Source organism: Oncorhynchus gorbuscha, linkage group LG01 (genome assembly GCF_021184085.1).
Source record: "Oncorhynchus gorbuscha isolate QuinsamMale2020 ecotype Even-year linkage group LG01, OgorEven_v1.0, whole genome shotgun sequence".
Taxonomy (NCBI): domain Eukaryota; kingdom Metazoa; phylum Chordata; class Actinopteri; order Salmoniformes; family Salmonidae; genus Oncorhynchus; species Oncorhynchus gorbuscha.
Genome location: NC_060173.1, coordinates 90,854,420 through 90,874,416, shown reverse-complemented (window position 1 = coordinate 90,874,416; position 19,997 = coordinate 90,854,420). Strand labels below are relative to the sequence as shown.

At 41.7% G+C, this 19,997-nt stretch overlaps 1 protein-coding gene across 1 annotated transcript in view; it reads left to right on the top strand.

The window, feature by feature from the left end:
• Positions 1 to 19,436, top strand: part of LOC124045778 (follistatin-related protein 1-like) — a 58,232-nt gene extending 38,796 nt beyond the window's left edge. The window contains exons 4-11 of the mRNA XM_046365395.1: positions 4,352 to 4,481; positions 7,751 to 7,783; positions 8,248 to 8,378; positions 11,804 to 11,922; positions 13,690 to 13,802; positions 16,765 to 16,875; positions 17,032 to 17,126; positions 17,975 to 19,436. Of these exons, the coding sequence (XP_046221351.1) occupies positions 4,352 to 4,481; positions 7,751 to 7,783; positions 8,248 to 8,378; positions 11,804 to 11,922; positions 13,690 to 13,802; positions 16,765 to 16,875; positions 17,032 to 17,126; positions 17,975 to 18,016 (774 nt within the window). The 3' untranslated portion in view covers positions 18,017 to 19,436. The remainder of the gene's footprint in view (positions 1 to 4,351; positions 4,482 to 7,750; positions 7,784 to 8,247; positions 8,379 to 11,803; positions 11,923 to 13,689; positions 13,803 to 16,764; positions 16,876 to 17,031; positions 17,127 to 17,974) is intronic.
• Positions 19,437 to 19,997: the final 561 nt, after the last annotated feature.

Genomic DNA, 19,997 nt, shown 5'->3' with positions numbered 1-19,997 from the left:
AAGAAACCTAGAGAGGAACTAGGCTATGAGGGGTGGCCAGTCCTCTTCTGGCTGTGCCAGGTGGAGATTATAACAGAACATGGCCAAGATGTTCAAATGTTCATAAATGACCAGCATGGCCAAATAATAATAATCACAGTAGTTGTCGAAGGTGCAGCAAGTCAGCACCTCAGGAGTAAATGTCAGTTGGCTTTTCATAGCCGATCATTAAGAGTATATCTCTACCACCCCTGCTGTCTCTAGAGAGTTGAAAACAGCAGGTCTGGGGACAGGTAGCACATCCGGTGAACAGGTCATGATTCCACAGCCGCAGGCAGAACAGTTGAAACTGGAGCAGGAGCATGGCCAGGTGGACTGGGGACAGTAAGGAGTCATCATGCCAGGTAGTCCTGAGGCATGGTCCTAGGGCTCGGGTCCTCCAAGAGAGAGAAAGAGAGAATTAGAGAGAGCATACTTAAATTCACACAGGACACCGGATAAGACAGGAGAAGTACTCCAGATATAACAGACTGACCCTAGCCCCCCAACACAAACTACTGCAGCACAAATACTGGAGGCTGAGACAGGAGCGGTCAGAAGACACTGTGTCCCCATCCGATAATACCCCGGACAGGGCCAAACAGGCAGGATGTAACCCCACCCACTTTGCCAAAGCACAGCCCCCACACCACTAGAGGGATATCTTCAACCACCAACTTACCATCCTGAGACAAGGCCAAGTATAGCCCACAAAGATCTCCGCCACGGCACAACCTAAGGGGTGGCGCCAACCCAGACAGGAAGATCAACCCACTCAAGTGACACACCCCTCTTAGGGACGGCATGGAAGAGCACCAGTAAGCCGGTGACTCAGCCCCTGTAATAGGGTTAGAGGCAGAGAATCCCAGTGGAGAGAGGGGAACCAGCCATGCAGAGACAGCAAGGGCGGTTCGTTGCTCCAGAGCCTTTCCGTTCACCTTCACGCTCCTGGGCCAGACTACACTCAATCATATGACCCAGTGGAGAGATGAGTCTTCAGGAAAGACTTAAAGGTTGAGACCGAGTCTGCGTCTCGCACATGGGTAGGCAGACCATTCCATAAAAATGGAGCTCTATAGGAGAAAGCCCTGCCTCCAGCTGTTTGCTTAGAAATTCTAGGGACAATTAGGAGGCCTGCGTCTTGTGACCGTAGCGTACGTGTAGTTATGTACGGCAGGACCAAATCGGAAAGATAGGTAGGAGCAAGCCCATGTAATGCTTTGTAGGTTAGCAGTAAAACCTTGAAATCAGCCCTTGCCTTAACAGGAAGCCAGTGTAGGGAGGCTAGCACTGGAGCAATATCATCACATTTTGAGGTTCTAGTTAGGATTCTAGCAGCCGTATTTAGCACTAACTGAAGTTTATTTAGTGCTTTATCCGGGTAGCCGGAAAGTAGAGCATTGCAGTAGTCTAACCTAGAAGTAACAAAAGCATGGATTAATTTTTCTGCATAATTTTTGGCCAGAGAGTTTCTGATTTTTGCAATGTTATGTAGATGGAAAAAAGCTGTCCTTGAAACAGTCTTGATATGTTCATCAAAAGAGAGATCAATGTCCAGAATAACGCCGAGGTCCTTCACAGTTTTATTTGAGTCGACTGTACAAACATTAAGATTAATTGTCAGATTCAACAGAAGATCTCTTTGTTTCTTGGGACCTAGAACAAGCATCTCTGTTTTGTCCGAGTTTAAAAGTAGAAAGTTTGCAGCCATCCACTTCCTTATGTCTGAAAGACAGAGCAAATTGAAATGTCTAAAACCAGACTGAAGCATTTCATATACATTGTTTGTCTTCAGAAAGGCAGTGAGTTTCTGCGCAACAGCTTTTTCTAACATTTTTGAGAGGAATGGAAGATTCGATATAGGCCGATAGTTTTTATATTTTCTGGGTCAAGGTTTGGCTTTTTCAAGAGAGGCTTTTTTACTGCCACTTTTAGGGAGTTTGGTACACATCCGGTGGATAGAGAGCCGTGTATTAAGTTCAACATAGGAGGGCCAAGCACAGGAAGCAGCTCTTTCAGTAGTTTAGTTGGAATAGGGTCCAGTATGCAGCTTGAAGGTTTAGAGGCCATGATTATTTTCATCATTGTGTCAAGAGATATAGTACTAAAACACTTGAGCGTCTCTCTTGATCCTAGGTCCTGGCAGAGTTGTGCAGACTCAGGACAACTGAGCTTTGGAGGAAAACGCAGATTTAAAGAGGAGTCCGTAATTTGCTTTCTAATAATCATAATCTTTTCCTCAAAGAAGTTCATGAATTTATTACTGCTGAAGTGAAAGCCATCCTCTCTTGGGGAATGCTGCTGTTTAGTTAGCTTTGCGACAGTATCAAAAATACATTTCGGATTGTTCTAATTTTCCTCAATTAAGTTGTAAAAATAGCATGATCGAGCATCAGTGAGGGCTCTTCGATACTGTACGATACTGTCTTTCCAAGCTAGTCGGAAGACTTCCAGTTTGGTGTGGCGCCATTTCCGTTCCAATTTTCTGGAACCTTGCTTCAGAGCTCGGGTATTTTCTGTATACCAGGGAGCTAGTTTCTTATGAGAAATGTTTTTCGTTTTTAGGGGTGCAACTGCATCTAGTGTATTACGCAAGGTTAAATTGAGTTCCTCAGTTAGGTGGTTAACTGATTTTTGAATTTATTTCATGACTTTTGATGCTCCTTGGTTGGGGTCTGAGCAGATTATTTTTTGTGATTGCAAACGTAATAAAATGGTGGTCCGATAGTCCAGGATTATAAGGGAAAATACTAAGATCCACAAAATGTATTCCATGGGACAAAACTAGGTCCAGAGTATGACTGTGACAGATTGCTGTACACTGTCTACTTTAAGAAGCGGAACCCATCCAACTTGAAGTAGCTGGGGCAGTTTTGCCTTGAAGAATGGGCAAAAATCCAAGTGGCTAGATGTGCCAAGTTTATTCAAGTGTATTGTTTGTTTCACAATAAAAAATATTTTGCATCTTCAAAGTGGTAGGCATGTTGTGTAAATCACATTATACAGACTTCTGATATCAATGTAGGGTGAAAGTGGAGCCACAAAACTTGAACCAATGTAAACAATGGTATAGGTATTTTGATAATGCAAATTACAGTATTTTGAAAATACATTGGAGTCTAGATCAGCCCATTGTATTTCAAATGACAGCTTTTCATGCAAATATTCAAAAATCTGCATAAAGAAAATATGCGCATTTTCCCAATCAGTGGACTTGATGCAGATAAAAATCATTGAGTGATAGTGCACACAAAATCCACTTTTTTGCTTACATTTTTATATACGGAATACAAATCTAGTGTTCAATCTATTGCCATCTAATGTTCAACTCTACTGATAGTTTTGTCACAAAAACTGTTGCGTTAAATAGCAAATGTGCCTCCTCTTGTTTTGGCATCTGCGCTCCAGCCAATTGCAGACAGTGCGGGTAGGCTAGTCTACATGATGAGATTATGGATAAGAGTGAGAAAGTTTTATTTGTCAAAACTGCAGTCAAGCATCGATCATCATGTCACCAGATTAAGACCCTCAACATTTATTGGAAAAGGAGCATCAAGATCATCACCTTGCACTTTCACCACCCTGTGAAGTTCATCGTAACTTTGTTATCTTGTAGCCTAATTTAAACTGCATTGTTTCCTGAGTCGGGATTGGGATTCCAAGTTTACTTTGATATAATGGTTATTATATAAATATTTACACATAAAGACATTTCCATTGCCATTTCTCACATAATACATTTTACAGACACAAAAAGATCCCACCATGTCGAACAAACAAATGATCTGTATGCATTGATAAAATTGTTCCTTAACTTCCTGTTTTCATCACAGCTGTCATGATTTTTTTATATGGTATAATTTTACTCGCATAAAAACTGTGGATAGAAACATGGTTAGTGTGACCGTTAAAGGGTTAATCGGCAGTTGCTTTATAATTTTTGGGATTTATAAATGAATGAAATGTACCCATTGATTCTTGAAGAATACAACTTATGCCTCATAAGCTTTTTTCAATTGCCATACCTAATCGAAACCCAAAATATATGTTTGTTTTACTCCAATGTTTGTAACCAAAGTAAATGTAAACAAACACTATATAGCCTCAAACATGGTTAAAACGATAATTTTTATATCATGGATGCTCAGTCCTTGCATCCATAGCTCTGTCTATGAATTTTTATAGTAGTACATCTCCAGACCCAACACTCAGCTTTTTACGGAACAAGGGCGGGGAAAGTACTTTGTTATTCTTTCTATTGCTGATTGCTGCTTTAAGAGAGTCAAGATGATATATTTATGTAGCTATAACATCTCTCCCTCTCCTTTTCCAGAGCTGTAAGCCCCACAAGCGTTCAGTGTGTGGCAGTAACAGTAAGACGTACCGCAACCACTGTGAGCTCCACCGAGATGCCTGTCTCACCGGCCTCAAGATCCAGGTGGCTCATGATGGACACTGCCAGGGTGTGGAAAACACACACACACACACACACACACACACACACACACACACACACACACACACACACACACACACACACACACACACACACACACACACACACACACACACACACACACACACACACACACACACACACACACACACACACACACACTTTCTTGTTTACTTTGTGTGTGTCTAGCAGACCTGGGCATAAAATAGTTGTCTTTTGTTGTTTATTTGAAAATACCAACTTTTCAAATACTCAAGGTAGTCGAATATAGAGAATACAGTAAAGGAAACTATTGGCGACTACACTGAACAAAAATATAAAAGCAACATGTAAAGTGTTGGCCCCATGTTTCATGAGCTGAAATAAAAGATCCCAGGAATTTTCCATACACACAAAAAAGCTTGTTTCTCAAATGTTGTGAACGAATCTGTTCACTGTAAGTGAGCATTTCACCTTTGCCAAGATAATCCATCCACCTGACAGATGTGGCATATGAAGAAGTTGATTAAACAGCATGATCATTACACAGGTTCACATTGTGCTGAGGACAATAAAACGCCACTCTAATATATAATAATAATATAATATATGCCATTTAGCAGACACTTTTATCCAAAGCGACTTACAGTCATGTGTGCATACATTCTACGTATTCACTCTAAAATGTGAAGTTTTGTCATACAATGCCACAGATGTCTCAAGTTTTTAGGGAGCGTGCAATAGGCGTACTGACTGCAGGAATGTTCACCAGTGCTGTTGCCAGATAATTTAATGTTCATTTCTCTGCCATAAGCCGCCTCAACGTCGTTTTAGAGAATTTGGCAGTACGTCCAACCAGCCTCACAACTGCAGACCACATGTAACCACGCCAGCCCAGGACCTCCACATCCGGCTTCTTCACCTCGTCTGATACCATACACCCAGACAGCTGACAACCGAATAATTTCTGCACAAACTGCTAGAAACTGTCTCAGGGAAGCTCATCTGCGTGCTCGTTGTCCTCACCATGGTCTAGACCTGACTGCAGTTCGGCATTGTAACCCACTTCAGCGGGCAAATGATCACCTTGCTTATATCAAAGTTGTGAACAAAGTGCCCCATGATGGCAGTGGGGTTATGATATGGGAAGGCATAAGCTACAGACAATTTGAATGCACAGAGATACCATGATGAGATCCTGAGGCCGATTGTCGTGCCATTCATCTGCCACCATCAACTCATGTTTCAGCATGATAATGCACGGCTCCATGTCGCAAGGATCTGTACACAATTCCTGGAGGCTGAAAATGTCCCAGTTCTTCCATGGCCTGGATACTCACCAGACATGTCACCCATTGAGCATGTTTGGGATGCTCTGGATCAACGTGTACAACGGCATGTTCCAGTTCCCGCCAATATCCAGCAACTTCGCACAGCCATTGAAGAGGAGTGGGACAACATTCCACAGGCCAAAAATCAACAGTCTGATCAACTCTATGCAAAGGAGATATGTCAGGCTGCATGAGGCAAATGGTGGTCACACCGACTGGTTTTCTGATCCATTCCCCTAACTTTTTTAAAGGTGTCTGCTACTAACAGATTCATATCTGTATTTTTTACCTTTATTTATGTATTTATTTAACTAGGCAAGTCAGTCAAATTCTTATTTTCAATGATGGCCTAGGTACAGTGGGTTAACTGCCTGTTCAGGGGCAGAAGGACAGATTTGTACCTTGTCAGCCTGGGGGTTTGAACTTGCAACCTTCCAGTTACTAGTCCAACTAGGCTACCCTGCCGCCCCATCATGATATTCCCAATCATGTGAAATCCATAGATTAGGGCCTAATTCATTCATTTTAATTGACTGATTTCCTTATATGAACAGTAACTAAGGAAAACTTTGAAATTCTTGCATACTGTGTTTATATTTTTGTTCAGTGTATTTCCTTTCAAATTCAAATACAGGTCTCAGAGAAACTAATACTATTTGAATTTATTTTGAATACCTCTCAGAAAAACAAATAATATTTGAAGCTATTTGAATATATGCAAGTTATTTGAAACCAAAAAATATATTTTTTTGATGGCTGCCAAATATTTCATGGGCCTTATAAAATACTGCATGTATGGTATTTTGTTAATCATTTAAAAAAAATAATGATAAAATATTTGCTTCGGATCTCACTTGGTGAAGTCCATAGGACCAAAAATGGATGAATGCAACAGCCTCTGTCCTTAACAAATACAGTCATGGGTGGTAACTCTACAATTTACTAGAAAAGCACTCTCTAAAATAATGAAATAAGGCTTTACACTAAGCAGTGTGTTAATGTAACACTATTCCAGTGTTTATATGGGTCCACAGACTCAACACTGTCAGTGTTAATAATTGTTTTTAAATTACACTGGAGAATTTGCTGTGTAGTATATTGTCACAACGTATTTATACTTATCTGTACACAATATCATTGGTTGATCGGTTTGACTTTATTATCTACACCTGGGACCTGTTCAGGAGAATGGACATTTACAGAATGTTCAGATAGAAGTGTATTGTGTAGATCAAATGTTACTGTCAGATAGATTGGAATAGTATAGGACATAATGTGTGCTTTATTCATCACATTTCTATCTGCAACATGCTGTTCCAGATACAGGCCTGCCATTGGTTGAAGGCAGCAAATCCAATAGTTTCTGAATTGTAGTCACTTCTTAAGATCTGTATTCAAATATGTTTTTAATGTAGTCGCTTTCTGAAATCTGTATTCAAATATATGTATTTTTTTTAAGTAGTTGCTTTTCAGATCTGTATTCAAATAGTTGTAGTCACTTCCAACGTAGCTATTTGTTACTTTCCAACAAGCATATTTAAAACTATAGTTATCCCAGGTCTGGTGTATAGCACATGACTGACCTCTATTTCTATCTGATGCCTATATACTCTGGTTGGCATGACAGTCAGTCTATGTGCGAACTGACAGGCGACACATATGGTCCCATACTCATCTTTAATTTACCTGACTGATTATCTCCTAGTGTTGAACTTTGAACCTGTACACCCAATGACCTCTTCGTGTCTGTCTGTTGGCCTGGACATTGATCAGGTTGATGATAAATAGGTTACTCCTCTGTTGTTGTATGAGTGTCACAAAGAGGCCATCATGTCACAGTGTCCTTGGGCACTGTTATTGTGGCAATGTGACACTGACATGGCGAAAAACACTAGATAGGGAGAAACGCTAGATACTGTAAAGCACAATGAATTACAATAGCTCTCTCTCTCTTTGTCATCTGCAGAGAAGAAAGCAGAGCAAGCAGCTGCCAGCCCAGGTGAGTGATTGTGACACAGTGAATCTGTGGGCTTTGGGCCAATCGGAGCTCTGTATCTCTCTGCTCTTATCTCCTCTAGTCCTAATGGGGCTTTATCAGACAGAGTACACCTCTCGTAGTGCCCTTTCAGTGCTCTACTGATCTCTCAGTGCTCTAGTAACAAGCACACTTCTTTAATGGTGTTCTAACCTTATCCACTCCCTATCACTAGACTTAACTGAAAGGGAGTGCCAGGTGTTAGGGGTTAGGACAGTACATTTGACCTCATACTGAGCGGGGAGGTACTGGTGTGCTCTGGGCAGAACAGGGATTATGTGGATTCTCTTGATCATCCTAGAGAGTGTCAGAAAGGCTAGAGTACCTGCTAGATTGTGGGTTTTGACTGTCACATTCTCTCTCTCGCTCTCCCTCTCTGTCTCACTCAATCCCACCCACTGTCCCTTCTCTGTCATTCCTCTCTCCAGTGGTGTGTTACGTAGCAGACCGTAATGAGTTGAGGCATCGTGTGATCCAGTGGCTGCAGACTGAGGTGGTCCCAGACGGCTGGTTTGTCAAGGGCTCCAACTTTACCGACATCCTGCTCAAATACTTCAAGGTGTGTGTGTGTCTGTGTGTGTGTCTTTGTGTGTGTTCCAGTTGTGATATTGGTTCTATGAAGTCCAAAACTATGGACCACATGTAAAAAATAAAATGTAAGCAGTTTTTACCTCTCACATACAGTGCATTCAGAAAGTACCCCTTGACTTTTCTCACATTTTGTTACGTTACATTCAGAAATTGATTATATATAAATGTAAAAAAAAATAAAACGCATTTACATAAGTATTCAGACCCTTTGCTATGAGACTCGAATATGAGCTCAGTTGAGTCCTGTTTCCATTGATCATCCTTGAGATGTTTCTACAACTTGATTGGAGTCCACCTGTGGTAAATGAAATTGATTGAACATGATTTGGAAAGGCACGCCTGTCTATATAAGGTTCCACAGTTTGACAGTGCATGTCAGAGCAAAGACCAAGCCATAAGGTCGAAGGAATTGTCCATAGAGCGCTGAGACAGGATTGTGTTAAGGCACAGATCTGGGGAAGAGTACCAAAACATTTCTGCTGCATTGAATGTCCCCAAGAACACAGTTGACTCCATCATTCTTAAATGGAAGAAGTTTGGAACAACCGAGACTCTTCCTAGAGCTGGCCGCCCGGCCAAACTGAGCAATCGGGGGAGTAGGGCCTTAGTCAGGGAGGTAACCAAGAACTCGATGGTCACTCTGACAGAGCTCCAGAGTTCCTCTGTGGAGATGGGAGAACCCTCCAGAAGGACAACCATCGCTGCAGCACTCCACCAATCAGGCCTTTATGGTAGAGTAACCAGACGGAAGCCACTCCTCAGTAAAAGGCACATGACAGCCCACTTGGAGTTTGCCAAAAGGCACCTAAAGGACTCCCAGACTATGAGAAACAAGATTCTCTGGTCTGATGAAACCAAGGTTGAATCCTTTGGCCTGAATGCCAAGCTTCACGTCAGGAGGAAACCTGGCACCATCCCTACAGTGAAGCATGGTGGTGGCAGCATCATGCTGTGGGGATATTTTTCAGCGACAGGGACTGAGAGTTGTTTGGAGGACTTTAGGGCCCAGAAGTCTGTTTTAGCATGGACAACGCCATTGAAGACTTTTTTAAAGTAGTCAACTTGATGGGAGTTCCTATGGGTTAAGGAAGGATCACATAGGAGGAATTAGCCAATTAATTATACTCATGAGTAAACATTCCATAACTCTACGTGGCAGTAAATCACCAACCTTGGCTTTATACCTGTTCAAACAACACACTCCAGGTGGCAGTATGCACCCTTACAGTTTGTTTACCAACCAGAAGTAGTAGAACAAGAATATGGAGATGGCCTCAATGGCGCTGTCCGTGCTCTCACAGACGCCATAATAGGACAGATTCAACATTGTGATCTCTATATAACTCTGTGATTTATTCCCCCACTGGTTACAGTTTCTTCCACACACATGAAAACATGAGAGAGATTCATTTGAAATCAAAAGACCATTATTCTCGTGTCTCTTCCAATCTCCTCTATGTGCCTTGTGTCTGAGAGTTTCATTAACTAGAAGCACGGTGGCTAGGAAAAACTCCCTAGAAGGCCAAAACCTAGGAAGAAACCTAGAGAGGAACCAGGCTATGACAAGTTAAGAGTATCTCTACCATTCCTGCTGTCTCTAGAGAGTTGAAATCAGCACGTCTGGGACAGGTAGCACGTCCGGTGAACAGGTGATGATTCCATAGCCGCAGGCAGAACAGTTGAAACTGGAACATAAGCACGGTCAGGTGGACTGGGGACAGCAAGGAGTCCTCATGCCAGGTAGTCCTGAGGCATGGTCCTAGGGCTCAGGTCCTCCGAGAGAGAGAAAGAAAGAAAGAGAGAATTAGAGAGAGCATACTTAAATTCATACAGGACACCGGATAAGACAGGAGAAGTACTCCAGATATAACAAACTGACTCTAGCCCCCCAACACAAACTACTGAAGCATAAATTCTAGAGGCTGAGACAGGAGGGGTCAGGAGACACTGTGGCCCCATCCGATGATACCCCGGACAGGGCCAAACAGGCAGGATATAACCCCACCCACTTTGCCAAAGCACAGCCCCCACACCACTAGAGGGATATCTTCAACCACTAACTTACCATCCTGAGACAAGTCCGAGTATAGCCCACAAAGATCTCCGCCACGGCACAACCTAAGGTGGGGTGCCAACCCGGACAAGAAGATCACATCAGTGACTCAACCCACTCAAGTGACACACCCCTCCCAGGGACGGCATGGAAGAAGACCAGTAAGCCAGTGACTCAGCCCCTGTAATAGGGTTAGAGGCAGAGAATCCCAGTGGAGAGAGGGGAACCAGCCATGCAGAGACAGCAAGGGCGGTTCGTTGCGCCAGAGCCTTTCCGTTCACCTTCAAGCTCCTGGGCCAGACTACACTCAATCATATGACCCACTGAAGAGATGAGTCTTCAGTAAAGACTTAAAGGTTGAGACCGAGTCTGCGTCTCTCACATGGGTAGGCAGACCATTCCATAAAAATGGAGCTCTAAAGGAGAAAGCCCTGCCTCCAGCTGTTTGCTTAGAAATTCTAGGGACAATTAGGAGGCCTGCGCCTTATGGCCGTAGCGTATGAGTAGGTATGTATGGCAGGACCAAATCAGAGAGATAGGTAGGAGCAAGCCCATGTAATGCTTTGTAGGTTAGCAGTAAAACCTTGAAATCAGCCCTTGCCTTAACAGGAAGCCAGTGTAGGGAGGCTAGCACTGGAGAAATATCATCACATTTTGAGGTTCTAGTTAGGATTCTAGCAGCCGTATTTAGCACTAACTGAAGTTTATTTAGTGCTTTATCCGGGTAGCCGGAAAGTAGAGCATTGCAGTAGTCTAACCTAGAAGTAACAAAAGCATGGATTAATTTTTCTGCATAATTTTTGGACAGAGAGTTTCTGATATTTGCAATGTTATGTCCTTGAAACAGTCTTGATTTGTTTGTCAAAAGAGAGATCAGGGTCCAGAGTAACGCCAAGGCCCTTCACAGTTTTATTTGAGTCGACTGTACAAACATGGAGACTGGAGACTGTCTCACTTCCTCTCCCTATTCACCATGTCTGTCTGTCAATCTTTATAGAATAGAACTCTATAGCTGTTATAGAGTTCCATTTCCATTTGTCCCCCCTCTCTCTGGATTAGCAGACTAGAAGCAGGTGTTTTATCAGTTAAAGGGAGATATTGTTAGAGAGTGATTGATAGAGAAACTCTTTTCTCCTCCTACTAACTCTGTGTGTGTGTGTGTGTGTGTGTGTGTGTGTGTGTGTGTGTGTGTGTGTGTGTGTGTGTGTGTGTGTGTGTGTGTGTGTGTGTGTGTGTGTGTGTGTGTGTGTGTGTGTGTGTGTGTGTGTGTGTGTGTGTGTGTGTGTGTGTGTGTGTGTGTGTGTGTGTGTGTGTGTGTGCGTGCGTGCGTGTGTACACAGAACTACGACAATGGTGACTCCACGCTGGACTCCTCAGAGCTCCTCAAGTTCATCCAACATAATGACTCCAACGTGGACATGCAGTCCTACGCAGACCAGGAGAGCAACAGGCTGCTCAGGTCAGTGTGCGTGTGTGAGTGAGTGTGTGCTTGTGTGCTATTTCATCTTTAAAAAGCTTATCTATTTCTGGTGTAGTGTTTATGAAAACCTCTACAGTATCTATATCTTATCCTCAGCTGTACAGTAGAGGGCTTCTGAGGAGCTGGTGCTATATTAAGCCCTACTTTCCCTCTCTCTGAGCCTTAAACCCTGTGTGACCCAGTCTAAACTGCACCTGGGGCCTCCTGTGGCTATTACCCTCACAGACATCTGGTCTGTGCATTATCAGAGCCTGGGTTTCCACTGCGCTGCTCACTGGAGCAGTGCTGCAATGCTTCTTCAGGTTTGGAGAAAATAAACTGATTAAATAAGCCGCTTATATTGCCCACACATGAGTAGGCCCCTGAGTAATTCCTGGCCATGTGAATTGACTAGGGAAAACTCCTGGCCTTGCAAATGAAGGATGGATGCACTGTAAAAACAAATGTATTTGTTTCAACTAATTATTGTTATGTAAGTGGTGTCACTGGTGTCACATCCTTTTAGTTTACTCAACTTTTTTGGTCCAAATGCTACCTGGAAGAAAAAAGTATTGTTGGCCCAAACTTAGCTCCAACTTGAGAAAACGTAGGCAAAATCCAGTCAATTTAGAATTATGTTTTTTCAAGTTGTCTCATATGTTCATTCAACTATAAATTATTATTTTTCTAACTAAAAAAGTTTGTGCAACAGGTTACACACACAAACAATGCTTTTAACTTACATATTTGACATTCGTGATTACATTGTGCATTGATACAGTCATTATTATTCAACATGTCTTCACCTGGGATTTGAATTCGCAACCTCTTGGTTCATGGCATTCTGATCTTCCTGCTATGTCTCCACGTCTGGGTCATTTATAAGTTCATCTGATTATTCTCTCATCATTGATTTGATTGACTTATTTCAGCAATTGTAGTTTTTTTCTGTGTGGTTGTCTGTTGTTGGCGCATATTATTCTGTTTTAATTCTGTTTTAATGTTAGTCCTGAATCACTATGATAAATAAAACAGCCTTTTTTAGTTAGTTTTTAGTTAAGATGCCCAAATAATAATTTATAGTTGAATGAACATAAATTATGAGACCATTTCTGAGCAAACACATCATGTTGTAACGGCTGTTTGAAGAAGAGGGCCGAGGTGCAGCGTGGTATGTGTTCATGATTTTTAATAAAACTGAACACTAGAACAAAAAAGATCAAAGTGGCACAAACTAAACAGTTCTGTCTGGTGCAGACACACAAAACAGAAAATAACTACCCACAAAACCCATGTGGGCAAGAGCTACCTAAGTATGGTTCCCAATCAGAGCAACGATAGACAGATGTCCCTGATTGAGAACCATCCCCGGCCAAAAACAAAGAAATACAAAAACAAAGAAATACAAAAACATAGAAAAAAGAACATAGAATGCCCACCCTAGTCACAGGGTGTGACACATCTTAAGTAGATTGCTTTTTTCTTAAGTTGGAGCTAAATTTGAGGCAACTTTTTGAGATGGTTCAGGTAAGACTTGGACTGAACATTTGAGTAAACAAAAAAAATAGTTGTGGAACCAGTTACTTAATAATAAGTTGAAACAACAGATTTGTTTACAGTGTAGGAAGATTCTCCATGCAAAATCAACCACTAAGTTTTTTTATCAGTCAGAAGCTATGCCCAATAACCATCTCAACAGCTATACATAACTATGAGTACAGGCAGTGGATATGAACTTGTGTGTGTGTTTCTTTGTCCTGTTCCCAGAAGCCTGTGTGTGGACGCCCTGATCGAGCTGTCAGATGAGAACGCTGACTGGAAGCTTAGCTTCGATGAGTTCCTCAACTGCCTGAAGCCCGGCTTCAACCCACCCGAGAAGAGTGAGCTCACAGACACGTGACCTTTGACCCCATTACTCTATGATGACAACATTGCACACTACTGCTGACATCACACATTTTTTTCTCAGTTCATTACACAAATACCTCTATATCAACCTCTCCAATACATGCAGTAAATTGCAGTATGCATTTAAAGTGCATGGGATTTACATTATGTTAATCAAAATAGCAAACTTATTCACCACAACCACAAGCATATCTACTGTAACTCACCCTAACATACTTGAAATTAATTGAAGCAAAAACAGCTACATATGATTTATTTACAGACAAGATCATTTTTCCTCAGTCTGTTGTACTGTACTGAGTTGAGCAGAGGCTGTGCAACCTGTTATAACACCCTGTCCCGCAGGGACAATCAAATATTATTTTTCATAATTTTCATAAATATTTTAGCTAGCTAGCTATAGCTACTATAAAGGAAGCTAGCATAATAAGGAGGCTAGCATAACCCATAACAGCGACCTGCACACTGTTCACCAAAAGTAATATAAATGTTTTTATTATTCATCCAATGAACCAATGAACATATTTGGTGGTGTTGGGCCTCCCTGACACTTTGTCGGTCTATTGAGGAACGAGAAAGAATAGCTCGGTTTGAAATTAATTTGGATGTCTATGAAGGAAACATTAATTTTGGCTTACAATTACTGTATATATTTCCTTTTTTCTACGTATAAATTGTAAATGATTTTGTGTGTAGGATGGACCTAAGAAAGTTTGAAAGACGTATATTTAATTTAACATGTACAGTGCATTTGGAAAGTATTCAGACCCCTTGACTTATTCCACATGTTGTTACATAACAGCCTTAAAAAATATATTTTAAAAAATTTCATCAATCTACACACAATATCCTTTAATGACATTTTGGCAAATTGATAAAAATTATATAACAGGAATACCTTATTTACGTAAGTATTCAGAGCCTTTGCTATAAGACTTGAAATTGAGCTCAGGTGCATCCTGTTTCCATTGATCATCCTTGAGATGTTTCTAGAACTTGATTGGACTCCACCTGTGGTAAATTAAATTGATTGGACATGATTTGGAAAGGCACACACCTGTCTATGTAAGGTTCCACAGTTGACAGTGCAAAAACCAAGCGGTTTAAGGGGTTTAAGGAATTGTCCGTAGAGCTCCGGGACAGGCGGCGGTCAAGGCACAGATCTGGGGAAGGGTACCAAAACATTTCTGCAGCATTGAAGGTCCTCAACAACACAGTGGCCTCCATCATTCTTAAATGGAAGAAGTTTGGAACCACCAAGACTCTTCCTAGAGCTGGCCGCCTGGCCAAAATGAGCAATCAGGGGAATGAGCATTCAGAAGGGCCTTGGTCAGGGGAGGTGACCAAGAACTCGATGGTCACTCTGACAGAGCTCCAGAGTTCCTCTGTGGAGATGTTAGAACATTCCAGAAGGACAACCATCTCTGCAGCTCTCCACCAATCAGGCCTTTATGGTACAGTGGCCAGACGTATGGCATTCTTCAGTAAAAGGCACACAACAGTCCGCTTGGAAAAAGGCGCCTAAAGACTCTCAGACCATGAGAAACAATATTCTCTGGTCTGATGAAACCAAGATTGAACTCTTTGGCCTGAATGCCAAGTGTTATGTCTGGAGGAAATCTGGCAGCATCCCTACGGTGAAGCATGGTGGTGGCAGCATCATACCTTGGGGATGTTTTTCAGCGGCAGGGACTGGGAGACTAGTCAGGATCGAGGGAAAGAAGAACGGAGCAAAGTACAGAGATCCTTGATGAAACCTGCTCCAGAGCACTCAGGACCTCAGACTGGGGCGAAGGTTCACCTTCCAACAGGACAACGACCCTGAGCACACAAGACAACGCAGGAGTGGCTTCGGGACAAGTCTCTGAATGTTCTTGAGTGGCCTAGCCAGAGCCCGGACTTGAACCCGATTGAATCTCTCTGGAGAGACCTGAAAATAGCTGTGCAGCGACTCTCTCTATCCAACCTGACCGCTTGAGAGGATATGCAGAGAAGAATGGAAGAAACTCCCCAAATACAGCTGTGCCAAGCTTGTAGCGTCATACCCAAAAAGACTTGAGGCTGTAATCGCTGCCAAATGTGCTTCAACACTGAGTAAAAGGTGTCTGAATACTTATGTAAATCTGATATTTCCGTTTTTATCTTTAATACATTTTCAAACATTTCTAAACTGTTTTTGCTTTATCATTATGGGGTATTGTGAGTAGATTGATGAGGGGGGAAAACTATTTGATCCATTTTAGAATAAGGCTGTAACGTAACATAATGTGGATATAGTTAAGGGGTCTGAATACTTTCCAAATCCACTGTATGTGTCATGCCCTGACCTTAGTTATCTTTGTTTTCTTTATTTTTGGTTAGGTCAGGGTATGACGAGGGTGGTTTGTTAGTTTTTGTATTGTCTAGGGTTTTTTGTATGTCTAGGGTTTTTTGTCTATGGTTGCCTAGATTGCTTCTCATACAGAGGCAGCTGTTTATCATTGTCTCTGATTGGGGACCATATTTAGGTAGCCATATTCCTTGGGTATTTTGTGGGTTCTTGGTCTATGTTTAGTTACCAGTCTGCACTACGCATATTAGCTTCACGGTTCGTTTTGATAGTTTGTTCAGTGTTCTTTCTGGATGTATACTTACCACACTGCGCCTTGGTCTCCTCCATACCACGACCGTGACAGTATGCTATTTCAAATGGCCCAGTACAGTGTTTTAACAGAGGGCATCAGGGCTCTGTTGCTCTCTTTCTGCTGTGGACTATGTATAAACTCATCACTACTCAACTGCATTGCCATGGTCCTATTTAGACAGAATAAATTGATTTAATTTAAAAACACAGAATTGTATATCTCTTTGTTAGATGTTTGGTGGTGTATTAGAGGCACCATATCTGCTGTACTCTATCTCTTTTTAATCTGAATTCTATGTGCCCCCCTGCAGAGTGTGCCCTGGAGGATGAGACCTATGAAGATGGGGCCGAGACACAGGTGGAGTGTAACCGCTGTGTGTGTGCCTGTGGCAACTGGGTCTGCACTGCCATGACCTGCACTGGTGAGGAAAGACACACCAGCACACCTGTATAGACACACTGACTCATCTACAAGTCATCTGAACCACATATAGCACAACAGATAAGGACTCAACACCTGTTCTTCTCTCTCTCCAATTGTTCCTGTAATTCTTTCATCCTTTGCATCTCTTTCTCAGACAAGACAGCGGTTGTCAAGGAGACCGGGGAGGCGGGGCAGGAGATGACCGAGGAGGAATGGAGTCTCCGTGTGACCGAGCTTAACAAGCACCAGGTCAGCCTGTCACCAAAGGAAACAGTTGGTCACAGTTCAACGGACAGACCAGGCCGCTCTCCAATCTCCCCAGACAGATGGGTAGCTCTGGAATTTGTCTAGACAGAGTTATCAACTAGCTGCAATATTATTGAAAGTTTAGAACAAATGAGTTTATCACACCTGTTTCACCCCTTGAAAGATGTGTACTACAGCCCATGAGTAACTATTCTGCATATCTCACAACATTAAGGGTGGTTTGAACAGTCATGACTATGCAAATAGTGTACCTAGACCAGGGCTCTCCAAACCTGTTCTTGGAGAGCTACCCTCCAGTAGGTTTTTGCTCCATTTCCAGTTGTAACGCATCTAATATAGCTTATCAACCAGTTAATTATTAGAATCAGGTGCACTAGATTAGGGTTGAAACCCTGACCTAGACCATCAGGAGTGGGAGATATGCTTTGTCATACCAATACAGCATGTTTAGTTGTCCTGAGAAAGAAACAGTGGCAGAGTTGTTCTTTATTGATGACTAACATTGTACAGATCATGCGACCCATTATCGGCTGCCAAGGCAGCAACTACTTTTCCTGGGGTCCAGCAACATTAAGGCAGTTACATAATTTAAAAAACATTACAGTACATTTAACAATAGATTTCACAGCACATTAAGTGTGTGCCCTCAGGCCACTACTCTACTACCAAATATCTACAACACTGGGTAGAGGAATTTTGGGTATTGAATCTGTTATTATCTAATCAGAGCTACATGGCATACAGCATATTGCTCTTCTCATGACAATGTATAATATTCTCCTCTCACACCATCTCTCTCTCCCTCTACCCCCCCCCTCTTTTAAACACAGGAAACAGTGGAGAAGATGAAGGTCAGCACAAAGGAGGCCTAAGAGGCCCAAAGAAGAAGGGCTTGAGAGAGAGTGCGAGAGAGTCACTCTTCCTCTATACTTGATGTACCTTGAGGCCCTGTGCTATTGCTGAATTTACTCATATGTTAAATATTATAGCTTTTTTTACTGTCTTTTTGTTGATGTTTGTTAGATGCAAGGGCAGTCTAGAGTATTATTTTAGGAGTTCCTTGTGTTAAGTACTGTCTTTATTTGTGATTAAATTACTGCACCCTGCACTAGGAATGGGGCCATGTTTTACTGTTCCATTTTTCTTCTTCTTCCTATGTATACAATATAGATACAGTATGGCTCTTGTTAGTAAAATAGCAAGCAGTAATTGTTTGGAATGAGAAGGATGAGAGATGTTAGGAGTGAGCTGTTGTTTCTTCATCAAAGAAACAAAATCATCTTGAAAGTACTTCAAGATGTGTTAGAAGTGTAGAGCAAGACGATGACAGTGTCCTATTGTAGGGGAAGGTAGTGGGATGTCATACACTTGACTTTAAGCTTATTTGCTTACAGAACTGCCATGATACTACTTGACCAATGCACTTCCCCCTCTGTGACTAGCAGCATAGTTTCAGGCCTTGGTGAATCATCCCGTTTAGTTAGTATGCCCTGCTTTTTGACAAATACACTTGCTCCTATGTACAATTTGTTATATGCTTGAGTTGGAGATCATGTGGTCACAATGGCTCCTGTGCTGTATTCAATCAGCGCTCTCTGGTGCTTGTTTCAGAAACATCGAAGCAATAGTCATCTAGATGTGAAACCCCAAGTAGAATATAGAATGAAAGCACCAAGCACAGAGCTGAACTGAGTACAGCAGGGAGAGAACTGAAACCAAAGCCTGATGATGACTATGATGATGAAATGATGTACGAACCCCTCCAGGTAAAGCATTACTCTGGACCCAGCAACAACACTATACCTGTGCTTATCAAAGATCAGTTATAAGGATTAGCCTTCTGTCAGCTAACATAACTTAGATGCATCTCTAACTCAGAGGGAACGCATCTGTCAGATAATGTGTGTGTGTGATGAGGGAGTGTTTTTTTGAGAGAGTGTGAGCTACTAGTGTGTGGCGGTGAGTATCATATTTGTTTTATGTTTTATTTGTCAAAATCCCACTCATCCTGAGAATTATTTGTGGTTAAATCAGTGCCTTTAACACCCAAACATAGGCCTGCAGACACATTGTCGAGGTCTTGTGTCCAGCAAGCTTTAAACCACAATTGGAATGGGCAAGACTATAATTGGCAGAATTTTTATAGTAACCTTAGAGCTATGTGGTTTAGTCCTTGTTAAATGTTTGTGTAAAAGTTCCATAACTAGTTTGGTTAATAACTTTTTATTCTAAAAGGAATGCAGAGTGTATAAGGAGTATATATGCCAATAAAAGACAACCCATACAGTACTACAAATGTCTCAACCTGTGTGTTTATCTTTTATGGTCAAACTGTAATAAATACAAATCTTAAGACACAAAATAAAGAAAATAATCACATTTTTGCATCAGAGCTGTCTATCTGAGAAATGTTGCTGGTGTGGTTTTCTACAGAAAATCTAGCCTACATTCCATTTGTATTGGTCCAAGAGGCAGTGTTCCAATGCCATCTGGTCCATATTGTGGCTGTAATGTGATAATCCTTTTTAAAAGTCACTTAACATTGCAAACAGTGTGCATTTTTTAAATTCTGCTAGGAGGAATTGTGGTTTAAGTAGGATATAGGTGAATTGATGTTGCTTTTTAAACCTACATCAGGTTATACACGTGTTGTATATAATTCTATACTCTCACATGTTTTATATACTCTATATACTCTATAATTCTATACTCTCACATGATGTTTTACATAATGTAGGCTACTAGTGGATGAATGGATAATATCCAGGGGTTCATCACCACCTTCAACTTTCTCACAGTTTTAGTTTATTATTGACCCATTATAAATTGAAGCACGACAAACCTGTTTTAACA